This window comes from Petaurus breviceps, unplaced genomic scaffold (assembly GCF_028583685.1).
Source record: "Petaurus breviceps papuanus isolate PSGF00001 unplaced genomic scaffold, PetGlider_PUasm1.0 90822, whole genome shotgun sequence".
NCBI lineage: Eukaryota > Metazoa > Chordata > Mammalia > Diprotodontia > Petauridae > Petaurus > Petaurus breviceps.
The window spans coordinates 4,519,459-4,543,734 of NW_027187351.1; the positions used below are offsets into that span (position 1 = coordinate 4,519,459).

The 24,276-nt window shown below is 40.5% G+C and overlaps 1 protein-coding gene and 1 pseudogene across 3 annotated transcripts; one reads left to right on the forward strand and one right to left on the reverse strand.

The window, feature by feature from the left end:
- The first annotated feature begins 385 nt into the window (after positions 1-385).
- On the forward strand, positions 386-14,096 carry TMEM14A (transmembrane protein 14A). 3 transcript variants are annotated; one of them, XM_069070594.1, is made up of 7 exons: positions 454-530; positions 4,624-4,763; positions 5,405-5,486; positions 5,871-5,956; positions 9,187-9,288; positions 11,228-11,315; positions 13,477-14,096. In XM_069070594.1, the coding sequence occupies exons 4-7, from the start codon at positions 5,881-5,883 to the stop codon at positions 13,514-13,516; spliced, it is 306 nt and encodes a 101-aa protein (XP_068926695.1). In that variant the 5' UTR covers positions 454-530; positions 4,624-4,763; positions 5,405-5,486; positions 5,871-5,880; the 3' UTR covers positions 13,517-14,096. The 3 variants fall into 3 exon arrangements, with proteins under 3 accessions (XP_068926693.1, XP_068926694.1, XP_068926695.1); XM_069070593.1 differs by lacking the exon at positions 4,624-4,763 and having other exon boundaries at positions 399-530; XM_069070592.1 differs by lacking the exons at positions 4,624-4,763; positions 5,405-5,486 and having other exon boundaries at positions 386-530.
- Positions 14,097-22,435: 8,339 nt separating this feature from the next.
- Positions 22,436-24,276, reverse strand: part of LOC138147990 (glutathione S-transferase-like) — a 50,136-nt pseudogene continuing 48,295 nt past the window's right edge.

Genomic DNA, 24,276 nt, shown 5'->3' on the forward strand with positions numbered 1-24,276 from the left:
ATGTGTTACTGCAGCCTGGGAGAGGACTGTGGTCACGCGGCTGCTCGTAGAGACAGAACGCGGACCCGAGATATTCCACAGACAGAACGCTGCCGAGACTTTCCATGGACAGAATGTTCCGTAGACAGAATGTGGCCCAGGACGTTAGGTAGAATGCGGCCAGGGACGTTCCGTGGATAGAACGCGGCCCGGGGCGTTCCGTAGACAGAACGTTGCCAGGGACGTTTCATAGATTGAGCCTTGGCTCGGGAGGTTCGGATTCCGCCTCCGTCCTCTCCCAAGGGCCCGGGCTTCTGGCGCTGGAACTGACTCGGTTCCCTTCCCCTTTCGGGCGGGGCTGGAGTGACTGGACCGGGACGCAGGGAGGAAGGGGAGGAAGGAGAGAGAGGAGAGAGAGGAGAGAGAGAGGAGAGAGAGGGAAAGCGAGCATGCGCAGAGACCGGGGAGGAGCGACCGGAGGAGGAGGGAAGAAGGAAGGGAGAAAGAGAGTTCAGAGGGTGCTGGAGGCGGGATCGGCTCTTGGGCGCAAGGTAAGCAAAGTAAACCTGAGCTGGTGGTCCCCTTGCTGTCTGTCTAAGGGGGCGCGTCCCATCTGCAGGCGTGGGTCTGGAGGGCCGAGTGCAGCTGGGGACACTGACTGGCCAGTGAATCCCCTCACTTGGGGATGCAGCCCTTGATTCCCCCGATGATGGACCTAAATGAAGGAGGGGGTACTCTAAGCACAGAGCAGCGACACCTCGCTTTTTCCCCAGGGAGCAAACGAGGCAGTTGACCTTGCAAAGGGTAGAAAGGTTTGTGCGGGTTGGACCGTCAGATGATCGCCGGGGTCCCCTGCCAGCTCTTCCATTCCGCGGTTGCAGCCTGGGAGCAGCTTCGCACCTGTCCAGTCTCCAGGAAGCAGACATCCCTGTCTTACTCTTTTCTTGCAGATCTCCTAATCCCTCGTTTTTCCCTCCTTTACCATCCCTTCCGGGAGCAGACACGAACCACCTCAGAATCAGCCAGAACTCCTCTGGCTGATTTCCCCCAGCCATGTTGCAACACACCCTAAACTGCTGGAGATTGTTGTGGAGAGGGTAAAGGGCATTTAAAAAAAAAAAAAAAGAAGCCACCAAACTTCATTCGTAAGGGAATTTGAGTTCTCTGGGGAAATGAACCTCGTTGCAGGGGTAAGGGAATGCTTTCTAGCCTCAGGGACAACTTCCCTTCCATTTAATGTTTCCGTCCAGTATAAATGCACGATAGTCTCACCTGAAAGCATCGCTGCTGCTCTCGGCATCCTGAGTTACAGAAGCGCTGTCAGAACATCCCTTCCTTCCGTGACTTGGGGTCCTGTGTGGCACCTCGATGCGCACCATCCACTTCCTTCTTAAAAGCAGCTTTCTGGGCAGTTCTGGTGTATCCAGATGACCCCTCAGGGGAAAGTAGAGGGTGGGGGAGGGAGAAAACTGATGCTACTCTCTGATGTGGGGTTTTCTGTGCCCAAATAAATAAATAAATGACCAGAAAGTTCACGGGTCTTGACTTCTGAGTACCTTAGAATAGGGCAATTCATAGTAATAATAACTAGCATTTACAAAGGGATTTAAGATTTACAAAATGCTTCCTATACAAGCTGCTAAAGCTTAAAGCTGCATTAAAGCTTTGGGGACACCCGATATTATTTCCCATTTGAACCTCACAACAACTCTGAGGTTGGTGCTATTATTTATTTCCATTTCACAGATGAGAAAACAGAGTCAAAGAGACTAAGTGACTTGTTTGGGTCACATAACTACTATCTGGGACTCAAATATTTCCTACTCCAGTTCCATCACTCTCTAAGCCTTGCAGCTGCCATTCAGTTCATTTGGGAGCCAGAAAGACCTAGCAAGTGAGCCAGGATTTGGGTAGGCGTTTTTTGCACAGTTTCTTCAAGTTTAACTCTCAGATCTAACATTAAAACAGGAACTTACTTCGGGGACAGATCTGGACATATGAATGTTAATTAAGGATGAGGATGTTGAAGTTTCCTGATTTCAGTCTTTCTCTGGCTTCTTCCAGTTAATGTTGGCATATCACATACCTCTCCTGGGTTGCCTGAATAATAAGGGCTTTGAATATGCTGAGCTTGACAGTTTTGTAGAGGAATGAGAATGTCAGTATAATTGGTGAATTGCTTTCTTTTCCCTGGAGAAAGTTTGTAAGTGATGGCAGAAATTATATCTTAATTATCTGTATCTCCCCAACTCATAGGACAGTGCTCTATACATAGTGGGCACTGAATAAATGGCTATTATGGAAAGAACTCTTGGGGAGGGGGGTGTCAAGAGACAATCCTAGATTCTAATCCTGTTTCTCTACTAATTAATGTCCTGGAAGATTGCTAATCTGATTAATGATAATAATAGCTGACATTTATATAGTGCATTAAGGTTTGTAAAGACTGAATCCTCATTACTTAACTGAAATAATTCTTTCGTCAATGTATCATCAATGACTTTTTAATTTGTCAGTCTACTACTTTAATCAGTTTTAATTCTTGACCTTTCTGTAGCATTTGACTGCTTTTTTCTGGATTCTCTCATTTTCTCTTGGGCATTGTAATACTGCTTTCTCTAGGTTCTTCTTTCTAAAAATCCCTTAGTCTCCTTCACTGCTTCTTCCTCCTCCCATAGCCCAAATATGAGTGTCACCTAAGGCTCTCTCCTTGCCCCATTTATCTCGCATCTTTGAAGATCTAGTTCAGATTTGGGGAACCTGCGGCCTTGAGGCCACATGTGGCCTTCTAGGTCCTTAAGTACAGCCCTTTGACTAAATCCAAACTTCACAGAACAAATCCCCTTAATAAAAAGATTTGGTCTATAAAACTTGGACTCAGTCAAAAGGCCACACCCAAGGAGAAATGCCACATGTGACCGACCTTGAGGCCATAGGTTCTCTACTCCTGATTTGGTTCATCTATATGGCTTCAATTACCATAGAAATGCAGATAACTCCCACATCTCTATCACTAGGTCCAAACTCTCCCTTGAGGTCTAGTTTTATATTTCCAGTAGTCTGTTGTATATGTCCACCTAGATATTCCACCTGTATATTAAATAAAACTAAATCAGAACTCCCTCCCCCAAATCTGCTTCTCATCTTAATTACCAGTTTCTCTCTGTGTCACCAGCTTTCTTCTAGTATCCGGGCCCAAACCCTACTTTCTACGATGTTTTTTGTTTCCCTATCACTTTTTACTGAGACTTGCGTTCCTGTAGTAAGTAAATTTAATTCTGAGGGAGAACTTGTAAACATAACAAACCTTAATCATATATGGGAGACCCATGGCACTTTTCTTTGGTAGACTTTCTGATAGCTGAAGATGTTAGGTTTTGGATTGTGAGCCCAATTATAACTCCTTTAAGACCCTTTGTTGAGAGGGTAGTTCAACAACTAACTCCCTGGTTCTCTAGAGAGTTAGATGAGATCTGGGAGGGGGGAAGAGGGGGTGCCCTAAGAGAGCTATTGTAAAAGGTGGGCTGGATTGGTGCCTTAATACAATCAGCATTTCAGAGCTAGAAGCGACCATAGAGGCCTTCTAATGGAAGCTCGAAGTATGTTCATTGTAGTTTATATCTGTGCCCAGTACTAATGGCCACTTAATCCCCATTTGGGATCTTATGGATAATAGAGACAGAAGGAAGGGAAGATGTGGAGAGTCTGATAAAAGATTCAGAAGCTCTCTAAGTATTTTAAGACATTTGAAAAAGTTTAGGAGTAACCACAGGGCAGCTAGGTGGCAAGCAGATAGATTGCTAGAGTCAAGGAGACTCATCTTTCTGAGTTCAAATCTGGCCTCAAAGACACTTCCTAGCTGTGTGACCCTGAGCAAGCCACTTAACCCTGTTTGCCTCAGTTTTATCATCTATAAAATGAGTTAGAGAAGGAAATGGAAAATCACTCCAGTATCTTTGCCGAGAAAACCCCAAGTAACGTCAGGAAGAGTTGGATGTGATTAAAAAATGACTGAGTAACAACAGCAGTAATCTAAAGAGTTTTAATTTTTTTAATTAATATCTTTTGGTTTTATATCACCTTCATTTTCCAAAGTTTTCTATATTTTTTTTACTCTTTTTTTTTTTTTGCTTTTTGGAGGGCAGTTGGGGTTAAGTGACTTGCCCAAGGTCACACAGCTAATTTTGTGTTAAGTGTCTGAGGTCGGATTTGAACTCAGGTCCTCCTGACTCCAGGGCCAGTGCTATTCACTGCGCCACCTAGCTGCCCCCCAAAGTAGTCTCATTCCCCTACCCAGAGAACCAACCTTATAACAAAGAGTTAAAAAAATAAAGAAGCTTCAGCAAAACTAATGTATTAACCAACCTTGATATAATGTGTAGTATTCCATATCTAAAACCTTCCATCATCTGCAAAGATAGGGGGAGGCAAGGTGGCATTCCTACCTCTTTTTGGGGGAGGCTAGATTTGGTCATTATAATTATACATCATTCAGTTTCTTCTCCCTTCCTCCTTTCTTTCCTTCCTTCTTTTCCATTTACATTATTACAGTCACTGTACATGTGATGTTATTGGTTTTTCTTATACTTCATTTTGCTCCACTTCATCAGATCTAAAAGTTTAAACCCTATTTGTCCAAATTAGGGGAACTTACTTTCCAGCTCAGTAGCATATCCAATTTACCTGATCCTGAGACTTCTGGTACCCTCAACTCCATGGAACAGCCAGGAAAACCCAGAAGGCCTAGAAGGAGAAGCAGAGCATCAAAGATGACAGACTGTGAGGTGATTGGTTGGTTTGCAAATCAGGATAAAGTAGTACCTGTGTTAGTTCATGACGTCCATCAAAGCCAGCCACCCTTAAGGCCAAAACTACAAGGCACCAGTCAATGGAGAAGAAAATGGTACTAATAGGGAAGTGGTAGATTAGCAGAAGTAGTAGCAGAGAAGAAAAAACCATTGTGGGTGGTGAGAAGGGACAGCAGACAGCTGAGAGGAAATGGAAGAAATATTTAAAAGCACACAGCTTATTGGGGAAACACATGCTAGGGACCCACAATCTTCCATAGGCCATTATGGGTATCATTGTGTTAGGGCCCTTCTACAGAATTTGATATTTGTAGTGATGGCCCAGAGTCATCAAGGAAAAGTTAAAGTGATATTCTTCTACCAGCGCCCTCTCATGATGCCTCCTTTTGGCATGTAGATGGCCCTGGGCTCCCAAGAGCAGTGAGTCAGTAGAACACAAGATCTGGCCAGCTCTACCAACAGGAGAGTCCTCAAGTACAGCCCTGGAGACAGACTGTGTATCCATCCTCTGAGGACCATTCTAGCCAAGTCTGGAGAAGCTCTTCATCTTAAAGTTGACCACTGGATGATCAGTTTTTTTTGTTTTTGTTTTTTTTCAACCACACTAATTCATGAAGACTTTCTGCCAAGACATAGAAGGGTTTACAGTCTGCATTGGTGGCGGGAGTGTCCACACCGATGAAATCATGGATCCTTGAGGTATGCTCTGCTTATTAAGGCAGAGGAGTGTGGAGTGCATTTTTTAGTTTTCTGTAAGAAAGATATTATAAGTTTTGACAGTTGACTTATCTGGAATCCTGACTCTTGAATACCTCATTTCTGGATGCTGCCAGATAAGAGAAGTGTCATTTCATGTGTTGTGGGGAAGGGGGTGGTAAGGAAAACAAGGGTTAATCCTAAGTATTTGCCTACATTTTTCTTTTTTCAGTAAACAGGCTTGAAAAATTGTTCATTGTTGATTTTATTTTATGTTTCTATTTTATTTTACTAATAATTTTTGTCTGATTCCCATTTCCCTGTTTTAAAAAATTCTTTTTTAAGTTTTATCTTATTCAATCCTCTTAATTTTCTCTATTTTTTTAGACGTGTAACCATGACTGTTGACTGGGTTGGTTTTGGATATGCTAGCATAATAGCATTTGGAGGCATGTTGGGATATCATCGCAAAGGTAAATTCTAAATTTTAAATCTAAAGGTGACTTAGGAATCAAAGTTTATAAGAACAATATTAGAACTTGTGAATAAGATAAAAAATTTAGAGACTTCTCAGTTTTAATATCATCTTTAATACTAAACTCTCTTTAAGTTTTCTAATTATCAGTTAGAGATTGGATTGTTTTTCTCCTAGGACTGGTGGGGGCAGTTAGGTGGTGCAGTGGAAGACACCTAGTATCAGAATTTTATTTTTAATATGCTTATGTAATTATGTGAAGAGTCATTGTAGGTAGTAGAATTAGAGGCTGACTTACCGTGTTTCCCCGATAATAAGACCTATCCCGAAAATAAGCCCTCCCCTTACTGTGTAAGATTCCTCTAAAATAAGCCCTCCCCCGAAACTAAGCCCTATTGAGATTGCTACTGTAGTGAAGGTGATCCCCTGCGCTACATGCTACATTACGGTACCCTCTGTATGCACCGTCCCCCGTCCCCCCCCCAGGTGAAACGCACGCCGCGCTCCGAGCTGCATCCAATCAGAGCTGCAGCAGTGAGCGTGTCATCCTATTCTTCCCCAGTGATTTGCTTATTGAATAAAGGTACATTTTTTTGTTCACATTTACCTGTTTATTAAAATTGCTGTCAATGTTCATTAAAATAAGCCCTCCCCTGAAAATAAGCCCTCTGGTGTTTTTCTGTCCAAAAAAAATTAATAAGACAGTGTCTTATTATCGGGGAAACATGGTAGGAGTCTGAAGACTAGGGTTTAAACCTAGCCTTTGTCACTTAGACCTTGGACAAATTACTTAACTTTTCTAAAGGTCTCGGGTAACATTAAGACTTAATTCCTCCACTGATCAGATCCTTGATTATTTATCTTGATAGGAATATAACTGAACAAGGCAAAATGTCTTGAGGAAGGGAAATTTATGAGCAAAATGTTTCATATTTTTCTTATTGCTTCTTACCCTTTTGTAGGAGTGAAAACTCAAATCTTTTGTTTTTGGTTTTTTTTCTGGGAAGTTTTTATATTCCTGCCAATCTTGGTATGCTAAAGAGTTTTGAGTAAAGACAAAATAGCCAGAGTTAGATGTCAGAACTTAATTTTTTTTTAGAGATCTCCCAGAAGACAAGGGCAGAAAAACCATCTGTCTTCTATAGTGTAGGTACTTCTTCCTTTGAGGCTAAGGGGATAGATTAGAACAAATGACCCATTTCATCCCCTTTGTGCCCTCTAAGTTTATGGTTAAAGCTATTTTTTTCTCCTGTTTTTTGATGTATTTAATAGAAAAATGAAGAAGCCAATGTAACTCCTGTAAATGATTGAACAGGCTTTGAAACTTCATAGATAGTCATCTATTTTGAACTTCAGAGAAATCGGATCCTTTGCTTGGCCTAGTGGATAGAATGCTGAACTTAGAAGAAAGGAGAGAAGCTTTTATTAATCATCTACTATGTGCCAAGTGCATTATCAATATTATCTCATTTGATGTTCACAACAATTTTGGCAAGAAGGTGCTATTATTGTTCCCATTTTACAGTTGAGGAAACTGAGGTAAACTGAGGTCACACAGCTATTAAGTTTTTCTTCTTGTATTTGAAGTCACATCATCTTGACTCCAGGCCCACATAGGTACCTTTGGCTTAGCATTAGGAAGAACTGGTTTTGAATCTTGCTTCAGATACCTATTAGCTGTGTGACAAACTTAATTTCTCTGACCCTCAGTTTCTCTCATTCCTCATAAAATTAAGGTGATAATAGCATCTACCTCACCCAGTTATTATGAGGCTCACATGAGAAAATGTGTGTGAATTGATTTGCAAAACTTAAAATGCCATATAAATGTGAAGTAATCATCACTACTGAACTGCTCATGAAAATGCTTTTTTCCCCCAGCAAAGTTTCCAAATCATTTCAATTTTAAAACAGTAAAGAGACCTGAGGGCAGCTAAGTGGCACAGTGGATAGAACACCAGGCTTAGAGTCAGGAAGACATCTTCCTGAGTTCAAATCTGGTCTCAGACATTTCCTAGCTGTGTAATCCTGAGACAATCACTTTAACTCTGTTTGCCTCAGTTTTCTCATCTATAAAATGAGCTGGAGAAGGAAATGACAAACCACCCCAGTATCTTTGCCAAGGAAGACCCCAAATAGGGTTGTGAAGAGCCAGACACTACTAATAGAGTCAGACATAATAACCTGAATAATTTAACTTTTTTTCATCTTTCGAGCCAGATTACGAAAAACATTTATTCCTGTACTTCATTCTTTCTTTTAAATTCTTTGTTACAAATGAGAGCTCCCAGGGGAAGCTTCATTAAGAAATTAAGAGGATGTTTAAAAAAAAGAGATGTTAATAAACATTTATCTTTGAATGATCAGAAGTTGACCTTGTCTGCTTCTGAGGTTCCCTTCAGCCTAGCACCCACCTCCCCCAAATTATGCTGTATTTACTTCTCATATATTGTGTTTTTACTTATGTATTTAAGTAAGCTCATAGACTATAAGCTTTTGGAGGGGTGGGACTACTTTGGATTTTTTTTTCACCTTTGCATCCCAAACACCTAAGACTATGCCTGAGCCCTAGAAGTGTTGAATTGTTGTCATTCCTCTGTCATTCTTAAAGAGGGTGAAGCCTTGATTTGCTCATGAATTGGATTTAAGTGAATCAGAACTGTGCAAAGCTGGATCAGCCTCACTCTGTCTTCCAGAGTCCAGTGGCAAAACAAAAGTCAACATGACTGGCAATGGCCCAGGATGCCAGAAGGACAGGATAGACAGTATAGACACAGATTATAGAAAGATATGATAAATAGACTGATAGAAGGATGCGATAGACGGGTAGAAGTGTTGAGTAAATACTAGCTGATCAATTGTTTTTTACCATTACCTTTGAAAGAAAGTTTATTTTTCTACAAATATTTTAAATCTTCTACAAAAATCATATTCTTATGCATTAGGTTGGTAGGAGAAGGTGACCCCAGTGGTTGTCCTGGAACACAAAGCTTTGGCAGGCTATACCATGCTGAATAAAGGGCTTGAGAATAGGACTAGAGACAGATTGTGTGTGTCTGTTATCCGAGGTCCACCAGAAAGTGCTTTGGAGGAGTTGTGTTCTGTCTCCATGGAGAGACAGCCCACACCAATACAGCTTCCGTGAAATAGTGAAATGATGTCATCTTGTTTCATATTTCTTTGATTTGAGTTTCTCTTGGTGACCCTCTGCCCTCCTTGTTGCTTTAGGAAGCATTGTATCTTTGGTGGCTGGTCTTTTCTTTGGCTTGTTGGCTGGTTATGGGGCTTACTGTGTCTCCCGTGATGCCCGAGATGTCAAAATATCACTATGTGAGTATTATATTGGTCTAGACTGAGAAAAGAGAATGTTTAAAGAAAAAAATCAAGATCTCTTAGCATTGGACAAATCAGGAAAATAATTCTGTGTGAGCAGAAGTTAAAGTGGCACAGCTGAGTACCAATTTGTATGAATAAAGAATCTAATGAAGCCATCTCAGATATTTAAGTTTATATTATTCAAAATTTCAACTATCTAAACATGGTCATTGGTTCCAGCCCGATGGAAATATGCAGTTTGAATTTGAATAATGTGACCTCTTCATGGGGATTTATTGTTCACACTAGTTGAGGTCTAACTGAAGAGTGGAAAAAGCACAGGCTTTGGTGTCAGAGAACCTGGGTTCAAATCCCAGCTCTGACACTTCCTAGCTGGGTAATGTTGGGCAAGTCATTTAAACTACTTGGGTTTCAGTTTTCTCATATGAAAAATGAGGGAGTTGGACTAGATGACCTCTGGGGTCCCTTCCAGTTCCTGGTCTGTGACCCTAACAAGGGACGCTGCCTCTTAGGAACCCCCAGCTCTCCAGGTTCAAGTTAAAGGTGATCACTGTGGTGTAAGCGGAAAGCACAATGCATTTGGAGTCATCAAGAAGGTGTGTGTTCCATCTCCCGTGTGACTCTGGGTCAGTCACTTAATTTCTCCACACTTCAGTTTCCTTGTTTATAAAATGGGCATAAAAATATTTGTACCACTTACTTCATAGGACCATTGTAAAGATGGCACTTTTGAAAACCTTCAAAAGCTGTAGAAATATGAATCATTGTCTTGGGTGTTGGGAGAGTACCTGAGGAGAAGTCAGCTCTGAATGCTTTTCCTTTGAATGTCAGCTTTCTCAAGCATAATTTTTGGGTCGTGCTGTGCCTTAAATAATCTGCAAAATCATGGGTTGATCATTTCTAAGGGTTTTCCTGGCATGCCAAGGAGAAGCATAACCACAGGCACAACAATTATAGGCTTTGTATGGCCCCATTTAATCATGGACATCTTTGAATCAAAGAAGGATTGGGAAACCAAATGAATTAATATTATTCTAGTATAGCAGTTTGATTGCCATAAAAAAGTACTTGAATTTGTCTGTGAACTGAAACACAAATTTATATTTTTGGGAGGAGATGGTAATAATAACATGTGGGTCTGGGATAGGGGAGAGTTGGGGCTGAGTATTTTCTCTTTTAAGAGGGGCTGTGAATGGTGTCAGGAATAAATTAGTGCACAAAACAAACTGAAATATTCTTACAAGAAAGCAGTTCTAAAATGTACTTTTTACACGCACTGAAGCAGCTTGTTTTCTGTCATTTACTGCATGTTATTTGGTAAATTGTGTTGGTTTTTTTTTTCTTAAAAGCCATTTTTCAAGAATGCCATTATAATGCCATAAACACTGCCTGAAGCCTCGTGTAGATGTGAGTTGCTGAAAGGCTGGCCTGCAGAGTATATAATATCTGATTCTTGGGCATGCTGAATCCTATTAATTAGGCAGTTAGTCTATTTAGTCTTCATGAATTAAGTTCTCCCAGGTGTTATGACATTTAAAAAGCCAGTATTCTTTTCTTCCAGGTTTAATTTATTAATTAGAACTTCTTTTTTCATGATATATCATTCTCCTTAAAACCTATTCTTTTTGCGGGGGTTGGGAGGTGAGGGAGGGAGTATAGATTAGGATTACTTTCATGTTGTTTCAGATGTCCCATGAAAAAAATTTTAGCTTTTTTGCTATATTACTCCTGGTTAGAGATTTGAAAATAAATTTTCTCCTAAGTATTGTGTCTTTGTGAAGTAGAGCCATTCAAAGTTTCAACAAAAAAGCTTGCTGTGTCTTATGGGAGGGGGGAGAGTTTTGAACAAATGAGATCATGTTTGTCTTTTTTCATGTGTAATCATAGAATCACTCTGTTGTAACATTAGCTCATGGCCTGGTTTGTTTTACAGTCACTACCTTCCTTCTGGCCACTATCATGGGCATAAGGTTCAAGAGATCCAAGAAACTAATGCCAGCAGGGATTGTGGCTGGCCTAAGGTAAGGCAGTATCTCTGTCCTTAATTTCCTTTGCTGAGATTCAGAAGGGATAGGTCTTTGGCAGTCAGTATGGGCCTTGAAATCAGAATGACCTGGATTGAGTGCCACCTTACACACTCCCTAGCTTTGTGGTCCTGGGCAAATCACTTGATCTCTCTATAGGTTACACATGAATTACCTGTATGTATTGGTAGGGGGACATTTATAGATTACCAAATGTAATTTTCATAATAGCCTAGAAGCCTATGCAAGTTTTAAATTAGTATTCACTAAGTCATTCTTCTTATTTTATTAAACTAATTAAATAAGGATCAGGGGGGCAGCTAGGTGGCACAATGAGTAGAGTACTGGGCCTGAAGTCAGAACATTAATCTTCCTGAATTCAAATGTGACTTCAGACACCTAGTAGCTGTGTGACCCTGGGCAAGTCCCTTAACCATGTTTGCTTCAGTTTCCTTATCTGTAAAATGAGCTGGAGAAGGAAATGGCAAACTAGTATTAAAAAAAGATCAAGTGAAGTCATTTATGTAAAAGGCTCTTGGCAATATATGCATGCCCGCTTTTAATATTTGTTGATGTGAACACGTGTGTGGTATGAGAGACCAAAATAAAATAAGCAGAGATATCTCCAAGTAGAGACAAGAAGGATTTATTTAATTATTTCTTCTTGCAAGAAAGGTTAGCACCAAGAAATACAGATGCTAAGTCTCCATAACAAGAACAGTCAGGAGCTAGAATTCACCAATACCCATCCATAAAAGTTTTTCATCAATTGAGCACCAAAAGTTTTGGGGAAAATTAGAAAGAATAAAAATGAATTTTTAAAAAAGGTTCTACTAAGTTTGCTTTCTTTCAAACTCAAATGATTGGTGGGGATATTGTTATTTTATCCAATTTTCTGAATTAATGGAAGAGAGACAATGGGATCTATTTGGGGGGGGGGTGCTACAGAATCTCCTTTGAGAATTTCAAAGAATAGTTTCTCATCTGTATAGCTTAGAAATACAAGTATACCTAGAAGGGGGAGATTACATACTCCAGAACATCCTTATCAAACAGTATTTCTAAAATGTCCAAAAAACCTAAATTCTTATGAGAGTCGTCAGTAACTGACTGAGTAACACTTTAATCAGGACTCCACAGTTGGGAAAAAGAACCGATCCCTAAAAGTGTCCTTTGACTATGTTCCTTCTTCCTTACCCCAATGTGGAAGACAGTTGCTACACCCTCTCTCACCACATAGCTCTTGTGGTAACTTGGCACATTATCCTCCCTACCCATAAAGACCTGGCATGCTTTTTCGGCCATGTTGCTTTCCCTTACTTTATTACAAGGGATCTTAACTGGGGAGTCTATGAGCTTTGGTTTTTAATATACTGATAACTTTATTTCAATATGATTGGTTTTCTTTGCCATCCTACGTAATTTATTTAAGGCACTTAAAAACATTCTGAGAAGGTATTAAGTGTTTGAGTCTGGATTTGAATTTGGGTCTTCCTGACCCTGGGCCCAGTGTTCTAACCAATTTGTCACTTAGCTGCCTTTGTTCCTAAAAGAACAAAATGGAACCCTCTATAATTATTAAAACAAGCTTGGGCAAGGAGAAGAATTAATAAATCCACCATCTTCCCTTCTTCACAGAGGCAGGGGCCATGGGTGTGGAATACTGAATATACAATAAGACAGTTATATAGACTTATCTTCTTGAGTTTAAATGTGGCCTCATGCTTAGTAGCTATGTGACCTTGGACAAGTCACTTAACCCTGTTTGCCTCAAGTTTCCTCATCTGTAAAATAAGCTGAAGAAGGAAATGGCAAACTATTCTAGTATCTTTACCAAGAAGACCCCAAATGGGGTCACAAAGAGTCAGACATAACTGAAAAAAAAGTATGTCTCTATGTGTATGTATATATCCTACATTACATATAGCCCACATATATAATATAGCATATACTACACAGACATTATATATGACCCATAGATAACTAGCGTTTACATGGTACTTTAAGATTTGCAAATCCCTTTACACATATCATCTTCTATGTCAGTCCTGACTCCTTATTTACTGTGCCCCCTGGCTGCCTCTGGACGGACTTTCTTATCTTCACATTTTGTATCAATTATTAACCCTTATGTTGGATTTCTTTTCCTTTAAAACAGCCTCTTGATGATTTTGAGACTCGTCTTGATGCTTGTATGAGAATCTCCAGCTGCCAAGGACATGATTCCCCTCCTTCCGCCACAGCAGACTAAATGTGTTCCTTGTACTTGAAAGATAAGTTTCAACAAGAAATGTCAAGCACCTGTAAAGAAAAAATAACAACTAACAAACTGACATTTTTCCTATTAACCTTAGTGTACAAGCTTTTTTTTTAACCAAAAAAAGTTTCCACCTGCTTTCTACTTGGCAGTGATTGTTTCCTAAAGAGTACTTAATGAATCATGTCTCATTGACCCTTATTTCTTCTCCCTTTATCTATCACTATAGAAGGTGCAAAGTCATTGTCTATGTTATAAATTTTTAAAGTCTTTTATATTTGTTTTCTCCAAACTCCAAACACTGATGTCACCAAACAAAAGTTTACATGACAATAATACTTGTCAGTTAATAGGATGCCTTATGTGTGGTTTGACTGAAATACTGATTGCCCAGTCTGTCTTATAAGCTACAGAGGAAATACTTTTCATCCTGAATTTTAAGTTTTATTATACCCCGTGTAGACACTGGATGTAGGAACAGAGTGTAACTCATATTCAAATAAAAATTCTTCTATTTTAAATCTGTTTCTAATGTCATTTTTGTAGGATATAAATTTTAACTTAATTTATGCAAAGGGTTTAAACAAAAAAAAAATAGGGGCGGATAGGTGTCGAAGTGAATAGAGCACCACCCCTGGAGTCAGGAGGACCTGAGTTCAAATTTGGCCTCAGACACTTAACACAAAAACTAGCCATGTGACCTTGGTCAAGTCACTTAACCCCAATTGCCCTCCAAAATGCAAAATAATAATAATAATTGTTCCTTAAATACAATAATTGGCGACTAGGTGGCACAGTGCACAGAATGCTGAGCCTGAAGTCAGGAAGATTCATCTTCCTGAGTTCAAATCTGACTTTAGGCACTTATTACCTGTGTGACCCTGGGCAAGTCACAAGTTACATACCTAATAAGTGTCAGAGACAGAGATTAAACCCCCAAACTTCAAATCCGGTGTTCTATTAGGCCAAATGTTTCTCCATTTCTTCAGAAGCCATTTTTCTGGGAATCAATAATTAGTTTCTGCTTTATCGTGGGATATAAAGATCACCGATGCTGCTTTGTACTCCTGGCTTTGCTACTAACCAGCTGTGTGACCTTGGGGCACTCATGCTTCCTCTCTCAGTCTTTATTTCCTAATCTATAAAACAAAATGGTTAGGACTGGGGCATCTTTAAGATCCTTGACATCTCTGATATGCTTTGATTTTAAGCAAGTCTGACAAAGAAGATAGCTTTTTCGTTTTAGTATCAGTGTCATCTCTTGACTTTTGAAAGGCCTTTGATTCTGTTGTACATTGCATAGACCTACCAGCTTGGATAGAGCTCTGGGCTGGGAGTCAGTAAGGCCTGAGTTCAAATCTGGCTCAGACACTAGCTGTGTGATCCTGGATAAGTCACTTACCCCTAATTGCCTCAGTTTCCTCATCTGTAAAATGATCTGGAGAAGGAAATGGCAAACTACTCTATTATTTTGGCCAAGAAAACCCCTAATGGGGTCATGAAGAATCAGATACAACTGAAATGACAACACCCCCCTCCAAAAAAAAAATTTGCAAAATTTTTATGTAAACTATTTTTTACCTCAGGAGCACAATTGATTATAAGGTGGGGTAGGTATTCTGTCAGTGGTTAAGTGTAGTGTATAATTGAGGCAAACAGGGTTAAGTGACTTGTCCAGGGTCGCAGAGCTAATAAGTATCTGAGGTAGAATTTGAACTAAGGTCTTCCTGACATCAGCCCTGGTGCTGTATTGACTGTGCCATCTGGCTGCCCTTATTGTTATATGCCTATGAAACCTGGACAGTCTACTAGTATCATGCCAGGAAACTGAATCACTTCCACTTGAATTGTCTTAGGGAAGATTCTTAAGATCACCTGGCAGGATAAGATACCAGACACTGAGGTCCTTACTTGAACTAAACTGCCAAGCATTCAGACTCTACTTCAGAGAGCACAGCTCCAATGGGTTGGCCACGTTGTTCGAATGCAAAATGTACACTTGCCAAAAAGACTTTTATGGAGAGCTCAAACAGGGTAAGCATTCACATGGTCAAAAAAATCAATACAAAGACACTCTCAAGGTCTCTCTCAAGAACTTTGGAACTGAGTGTGTGGCATGGGAGGAGACACTGGTACAGGATCACTCAGCATGGCGTTCCCACAATCAGAGAAGGTGCTGTGTTCTGTGAGCAAAGCAGAATTGAAACAGCTCAAAGGAAATGCAGGATATGCAGATTTGGAGAATCCACCCCAAATGTTCACACAGATTATTTGTGCCTGACCTGTGGTAGAACATTCTGGGCTCATATTGGTCTGATCAGCCACAGTGAGACACATTGAAACTTGCCTTTAACATAGTGATGTCATTTTGGTCCTCTTGGAGAATGAAGGACAACAACCAAGTAATTGAAATTGTAATTGAAAAAAATCAGGTTTTGGAGCCAGTATTTAAATCCCTAGTTCTGATATCTGGCCTTGGGTTACTGAAGCTCATTTTCCTCCCCTGTCAAATGAGCATGAGAAGAAAGTGGCAAACCACTCTGGTATCTTTGCCAAAAATGCCTACTATGCATCAGGCATTGTCCTAAGCCTCCATCTCTAAACCCTGTGATTCTCCAAAACAAAAATCCAAAACAGGGACTCAAGCTTTTTTTGTGCCTTGGACCTCTTTGGTGTCTTGTGAAGCCAACAGATTTCTTCCCAGAATGATTTTTTAAAAATTCATAATTGAAGGAATGGTAAATTTCAGTTAAAAGTTAGTGAACATAAATATGTAATTATTTTCCCATCCAAGTTCATGAACCTCTCACCCCAAATTCAATCCACAAACCCCTTGGGGTTCTTGACTAAATTTTTAATGGGGTTTTTCACCCCACACATGTGCGAAGCACCACAACTTTGGGTTTGCCTAAAAAAATTTTGGGCTTTTGCACCTTTATAGTTTTATGTTTTTGTTAGGAGAACATTAAAACATTGGTGAAATTCAATTTAAGCTGACAAAAGGTGAGGGAATTATGTAAAACAGCATGAAAAGAAGGCTAGATTAGGAGTCAGAGGTCCTGGGTTCATATCCCAGTTCTGCCATTTATTATTGGTGTGACTTTGGGTAAGTCACTTACCTTTCTCTGGGCCTCAGTTTCCTTACCAGTAAAAGAGGGGATTCAACTATATGGCCAAAAAGATCTGCAGGTCTAAATTTATGATCACTTTCTTAACTATCACTCAAGATTGGAAGGCTTTGGGTATCTAATATCTAGCCTTGTTCAGTTATTTCAGTTGTGTTCAACTGTTCATGACCCCACTTGGGGTGTTCTTGGCAAAGATACCAGAGTGATTTGCCATTTCTTTCTCCAGCTCATTTTACAGATAAGGAAACTGAGGCAAAAAGGATTAAGGCACTTGCTCAGGGTCCCTCAGCTAGTGAGTGTTTGAGATGGAATTTGAATTTTAACCATCATCTATGCTTAACTTTCTGAATAATTAAATATCAATAGGAATAAGTTTCAATGTATGGGCTGCCTCCACCAGACTTTTGTCCCTAATTGTTAAAAACTCTTTACTGTTATGAAAGGAATTCCAGATATCCTAATCAGACAGTGATCCTTAGGGAAACTTTCCTCACTTACACTGAAATCTCATTATTCATCAGGGTAGCTATGGAGGTTAACCCTGTTTAGTCATTTTAGGGTACCTGAAAAGGGCAGGGCTGGATAAAATGGGTACTGATTCTTCCCCCTTAATCTGGGGTTCCTCAGAGGCCAAAAGCCTCCCATTGTCTGTTTTCTCTAGGTAGTCTTCAGCTACCTCTCACCCTTGATTCTACCAAAATACCTACAACCAAACCAGTTACCCTTAAACTGGCCTAGCCCTCCATGGTCTGTTACCTCTGGATTGCCTCTGGCTGTTTCCCCGCCCTTGATCCCATTTTCTTGGTTCCTGGAGTCTGACCTCATTCCCATCAAGATCCGGCTTATACTCCTCCTCCCTCAAGACCCTCTCCAAACCCCTCCTCTAGATCACCCCTAGATCCCTCCCACAGTCTTTCTGTATATAAGATCCATCTTGCCCCCAAGAAGGCTGAGATTCAATCTAGCTCAGACTCAGCGTGTGTCATATTTTCCTGGCCCACTTGTCTGCACAAGTGTTACAAATGCATAGACTCCTTAAGAGTCTACCCAATATGGGGAATCTTTAATAAATTTTGTTTTACTCTGGCTGAGAAGACCTGAGTCGAATTCATTTGGCAGGACCTGGCATGTTGGAATTTTGGGGTCTTGAGCACCCCTAAACCCCAAACCTCAACATCCTCAGTCAGATCTTTCTAATCTTCTCTGGGGAAGTTGAGAAATCTGCCCAGCTGTACTTGATGATGGCTAATTAATTCCCAGGAGCTCTAGAAGCTAAAAAGGATGCACACCATTATCTCAATTTTTTCTAACTTCAGATTTGGAACCTGGACTGAACCCTGCCTGAAGTCCACTTGACCAGCCCTCTCCTTCTAGGCACTTCTCCAGACTCATCTTCTCCCTCCTACCTGGGTTTGTTGTTCAGTTTTTCAATCATATCTAACTCTTCATGACCCGTTTTGGGGTTTTCTTGGCAAAGATACTAGAGTAGTTTGCCATTTCCTTCTCCAGCTCATTTTACAGAGGAAACTGGGGCAAACAAGGTTAAGTGATTTGTCCAGGGTTATACACCTAGTAAGTGTCTGGATGAAATTTGAACGGAGATCTTCCTGACCTGAGCCCCAGTGCTCTATCCACTGTGCCACCTAACTGCCCCATAGTAGGCAGCTTAATGAATAGTAGGCACTTAATAATGCTTGTTGATTGATTATAGGCTCGAGGGCAGGAACTGTCTTTTGCTTCCTTTTGTATTCCCACAGTTCAGCACAGTTCCTGGCACACAGCAGGTACTTAATAAATGCTTGCTACCTTCCTCCTCCCTTCCCTAACTGTATCTCATCTAGATTAGGTGTGAGCAGCTCCTCATGAGCTAAATTCTCCTGCTGATCAGAGCTAAAGCTTTGACCTATAATGTTTGCTGAACCTATTGTAGTCTAGTGGTGCTGGGAACCCCAAAATATAAGGGTGTAGGGTGCAGATCTGCCTCAAAAGAATTGAACCACTCAGTTCTTCCAGTCAAAATATCGAGTTTATTTGTGGTGCCAATACAACTGGGCCAGACTTCGGAATGAGTGTGCATTTGTTGGGGACAAGAATGATAGGGGAAAAGATTTTTGGAAGATTTAGATGGGATTAAGAAGTGACAAAGATCCTGGGGTGGTGATACAGAGGTATCCAAGAAAGGGAGTCTGGATGGGATTAAGGAGTGTCATGTAAACTAATTAAGTCATCTAGGTGGGCTGGGGGGGGAGGGGGAGGGCTCGGTGTGGGAGGGTGTGCAGAAGCCTTGGCTGAGGTACCAGTGACTGAAATGAATTGGAAAAATCTAGGACTGGGTCAGAGGTAAATGAGGATGAAGGACTGGGCTGGGTAGGGTCCACAATGAAAGGATTACACTGGGATGAACTCAATGACTCAGGCTAGCCATTGATCTGGGTTCAGTGCCTGGGTTCCTGAAATTCATGGGAAAGTTCAAGGGTGGGGTCCAGGTCCTATACCCATCAAATCTACTCACACTTTCACATATCCATCTGTAAGGTTTTTCCTTTAACAAATGCTTCATGTATGATTGATATTTTTCTTTTTACATCACCATCACAATCCCACTTTCTTTTTCACTCCCATTAGAATCCCCTCTCAGAATAAGTAAGTGTACCCAAATGAAACTGATCGAACACAATAGGTTTTGTGTTGAACTTTGGAGGCAGTGTGGGACAGTGGATAGAGCCCTCGCCCAGAGTCTGGAATTTCTGTTTAAATTCCACCTCTGAACCTGACTGACTGTACGGATACCCTGGGCAAGTCACCTAGCAATTCCATTGGGCTTTTTCCCCCTGCATTGATGGAGTGAATCAGCACACCGAAGAAATCAAAGGACTTTAGTGTTTTGAGGGATTTGAAACTTAAAGAGAAAAGTGAAAATAATTTTTTGAAACTGGCCTCTACTGAATTAGCTAGCTCAAACCTGCCTCTGAGGCTTGAGTGAAGAGGACAAATACTTAAGAATCTATGACTCCATTACCTTTCTATTTCTGTACCTCAGTGGGATAAGGTTTTATTAACTTGCAGCTTGCTAATTCTGCTCATTGGATTTGGGGGGGGGGAGCAAAAATGCCTTGTTTTGGGTTCCATTCTTTGCCTATACATGTGGCCAGAAAGACTGAGGGCCAATATTAATAGTATGTTGTGTCTGGTTTTCCCATCCCCCAACCTCAGCCCTCCCTCAGAGAAGTGAGCAGACTGCCAGATCAGCTCCAACCGCCCCTGAGGGATCCTTGAGAAGGAAACTTGGGCCTAGGGTAAATTCACTGTCGTGCATGACCCTGCTCTTCCCCGTCCCCTGCCTCACCGATGTTCGCCTTTATCCAGTCAGCTCACCTTCACAGAGGTGGGTGGGCTTCCCGGTCAGGGAGCCTTGGCGGCTGGTGGGAATTCTGCAGTGTGTACTAACCAATCACTGTTCTTGGCCTCTGCAAGTTTCTGTTTGCATTATAGCCTGATGTCTTCTTCTTTAGGTATGGGAAACATCAGATTGCCTTTCTTTGTTTTAAACATTTATTTGCTGGTTCGTGTGTATCTTTTGGAATTGCATTTGAGAGGAGACAGTTGAGGGGGAATACTGCAGGAGAAGAGAGAGAGAGATTTAAAACTGAGGTATTTGCAGAGTGCTTTCTCTGGCTGGGAGCTCAGAGCTTAATGGGGCAGGAAAGGTAGAAAATTATTGATTTCTTTTTTTTAATCTTCCTAGAGTAGAGAGAGAATGTTGTTACTCATCCTCTATTTTTGAAGAGCACCGATGACATCATGGGTGATGTCCTGACTTGCTCATGAACTAGCTTTAAATAAGGATGAGTTACACAAACCTTAGCCTCCTCTCTTCCAGAGTCATCCAAGTCCGGTGAAAAGTATGATAGATGATCAGTTAGACCCCTATTTTATTCCAATCAGTATTAATTAGTTTGATGTGATTCCATAGGAGTAGTGATTATAAGCTTTGTATATTAGGCCTCAAACTTTAATCCAACGTTCACCACATTTACCAGTTATGAAGCTCACTTACACAACCACAAGAATGCTGACAAAGATATCTCCATCCTATTTTGCTCAACTTCCATGCCCAAGCCTCACATGGGTGGCTTCATATGGAAAGTCCCCCAGTTTGTTTTTACACCTCCACCCTCTCTTGTCCAACATGAGCAGGTGACCACCTTATGGCCACTTACTCAGCAGAGACGACCCTTGCCTTGCCCATCCTGTGACCACCCATCCTGATGCATCATTTCTGGCTTTCCTGGAGAATCAAAATCAAGATCTACCAACCAATAAGATTTTGAAATTCACCATGCCTCTTTTGCATGTTTGGGTATCAAACCCAATAAAAGTAAGGCCCTGGGGAAAAGGAAGTATCTCAGATTGTGAGGAAGATCTCAGGTCTATTTTATTGGAGGGAGCCATGGACCCTTTAGTAAAGTGCTATTGACTTGGAACTCTGCCTCAGTGGTTTTTTCCTGAATATTGGAAAGTCTTGGACCCCATACAAGACAAAAATCAGGATGATTGGCAATGGCCCAGGTTGCAAAGGATGACCTTGGACTCTTCAATGGCCGACCAAGCTCTAAGTGCTGTCACCTTCATGACCATTGGAACTAACTGTTCTCCTCTGCCCATTCCATCTGGGGATGTCGTCACATGCTTGGGGCAGACACCCCCCTAACTCACCAAGGCCTGTGAGGATTCATACTGGGAACCTACTCACTCCTTCCCCTTTCATTAAGTCAGTAGTAGAGTGGACTGAGAAGATGAAATAAGACTAAACAACTCTGCTTAGCACTCCACCTGCCACTTTTAAACTTACTTTGAGTTTATAAGATTGAACTTTAATTAGTGACACTCAAACTTTAAGCTTCCTTTGACTCCGCCTCCAAGTGTCAATAAGTCTCTGCTTAGCTTACTTTGCAATGAGATCTGACAAAATAGCACCAACAAATTATCTGCTTGGAGAAATAAAAACATTGATTTTCTCCTGAAAATGTATCTTTATGTTTAGAAGATAAGGGCTATTTTAAAAGGGGAAATTTTCAAAGTTAACCTTCAATTTTTTTCTTGATTGTATTAAAACTAATCATTATTTTTAAAGTATAATAAAACCATGATTAAATAAAGTGTCATAAGGAAAAAGGAATAGGGTATTTTGTTTAATAGAAATTTTTCATTGGGACTAAATAAACCTTTTTTCCGTATTTGTTTTTCAATGAAAATCTTTCTAAAATATTGGCAGATTGCTTTCCTGCCTACATCCTGTGCAGTGAAGATAAGTGAACATAATTTCTTTTGTTGAGGATCCTGAACACTATCAGGACAGTTGTAAAAGGTTTGCATCTAAAAGGAACCTAATACAACATCTAGTCGGGTTGTTTTTTTTTTTAAAGGAATCTTTAGATTATCTTGTTTTCATATGATTTTCAGTGTTATTCCAAACGTTTCCATTTTCCAGAAAAATTTGGTTTAGTTGAAGCAGAGATATCATAACAGTCGAAAAAGTGTTGAATTTGAAACCAGGAGACCTCTGGTCTCCTTGTGACTTCTGGTAAGTCACTTAACCTTTCTTGTTCTCAGTTTCCACACTGGTAAAATGAAGAGGCTAGATAGACTCAGTGCCTTTTAACATCTTTTTTGGCTCTAAATATGTAACTTAAAAAAAAACCTATGAGTTTATGACACTGAGTAAGATAAAGTTCTAATTAAATGAAGTTTTATAAAAAGCAATGTAAAGATTAGGTTTTCCAATTTGTAACAGACTCTATAGGGAGGCATTATATTTACTAGTTACTGAAACTAGGAATGCTGCAGGAGCACATCCTAGTATTTTTGTGGGCATGACTAGAATTCAGCTATTACAGTACCCGAGTATTTAAGAAACATTCCTTTTTCAAACTTGAAAATCTTCTTTGCAGCTTCAAAACCTGCATCATCCATCGGTGGCCTTCTTGGACCACCAGGCTGAAGGAATTTCTGAATCCTCGGGAGTTTGCTGACTCTAGCTTTGAACTCCTAAAATGAAAAAAAAAACACCTATAAATGAAGCAATTAGCCTTGTACAATGGAGCAGGACCCAGGGATGCTCTTGCCAAGACCCTTTGGAAGTTATTTCATTGTGTGGGAAAGCTAAGGCAAGCATTTTCATCCTTTAGGCAGTGATGTTTGAAAGTCTTTAGGAAGTCCCTACTCTGCAAATGTGTAAGGCCCCTTCTTTTCAGATCAGATATGATATAATCTAAATATAACAAATATATGAAGAAACAGCCTTCTTTTTTTCAAAATGTATACAGGCTTACTTTCTTAATTGCTGGAAAGACTTTGAGCTCTGGGCTCACCAGTGGTCTTCATGCCTACCATCTGAAAAGACATCCAGCTAAGATCAGAGAGCCATCATCTAAAGGATAGAGAACATTTTACAGATATTTGGTTTGGGCCATGGCCATTCATGACAATCATCTAAGGATTCCTTGGAGGAAGGGTACACAGAGGAAATTCCTGATCTTTTAAACAAGCATGTATTGATTATGTGTTCAGCATTGTGCTAAGCTCTAGAAATACAAAGAAAAAGCAAAAACTACACCTGCCCACAGGGAGCTTACATTCTGATGGAGAAGAGGACATGTAAGTCAACAGATATTTACAATATATATAGTGAATGCTTTTGATGCAATTACCTGCAGTTTAGGGAATGCTGAGAGAACACCAGACTTGAGTTCTTCAACCATTAAGATGAGTTCAAGCAGATGTACATCTGCCCAGCTCAGCTGGTTGCCAACAAGGTAATTTTTCCCAGGGTCTTTCAATGCCTATAGGAACAAAGACAAGGAGAGAAGGGAGAAAATTAAGGCATATTATGTGAAGACAGTGTGTTATTTGAAGAAAGGACATTTTCTCTGTTGTCTCCATGTCTGGAACACTCTCCCTTATCTGCTCTGACAACAGACCTCCCTACCTTTCTTCAAGTCCCAACTAAAATTCCTTATTCTGCAAAAAGCCTTTCCTAACCCCTCTAAATCCCAGTGCACTCTTTTAATTAGTTCCTGTTTATCCTGTGGGCAGCTAGGTGGAGCAGTGAATAGACTGCAGCCTGGAGTCTGGAAAAACTGAGTTTAAATGTGGCCTCCGACACTTACTAGCTGTGTGACCTGGTCAAGTCACTTCACCCTGTTTGCCTCAGTTTCCTCATCTGTCAAATGAGCTGTAGAAAGAAATGGCAAATCACTCCACTATCTTTGTCAAGAAAACCCCAAGTGGAACATGACCGAACAATAAAACTTACCCTCTATGTAGCTTGCTTTGTATATATTTGTTGCATATTGTCTCCCTCTTTAGACTGTAAACCCCTTGAGGGCAGGAACTATCTTTTGCCCCTTCTTGTATCCCCAGTGCTTAGCACAATGCCTGATATATGTAGGTGCTTAATAAATGTTTCTTGACTAACAAGGTAGTAGCAATTTCTCTATGCGTCCTCTTCTAAATTGTAATTTTGTGTATTTTTGCCTTTTCGTTATACTATTCATTCATTCATTTCATTCAA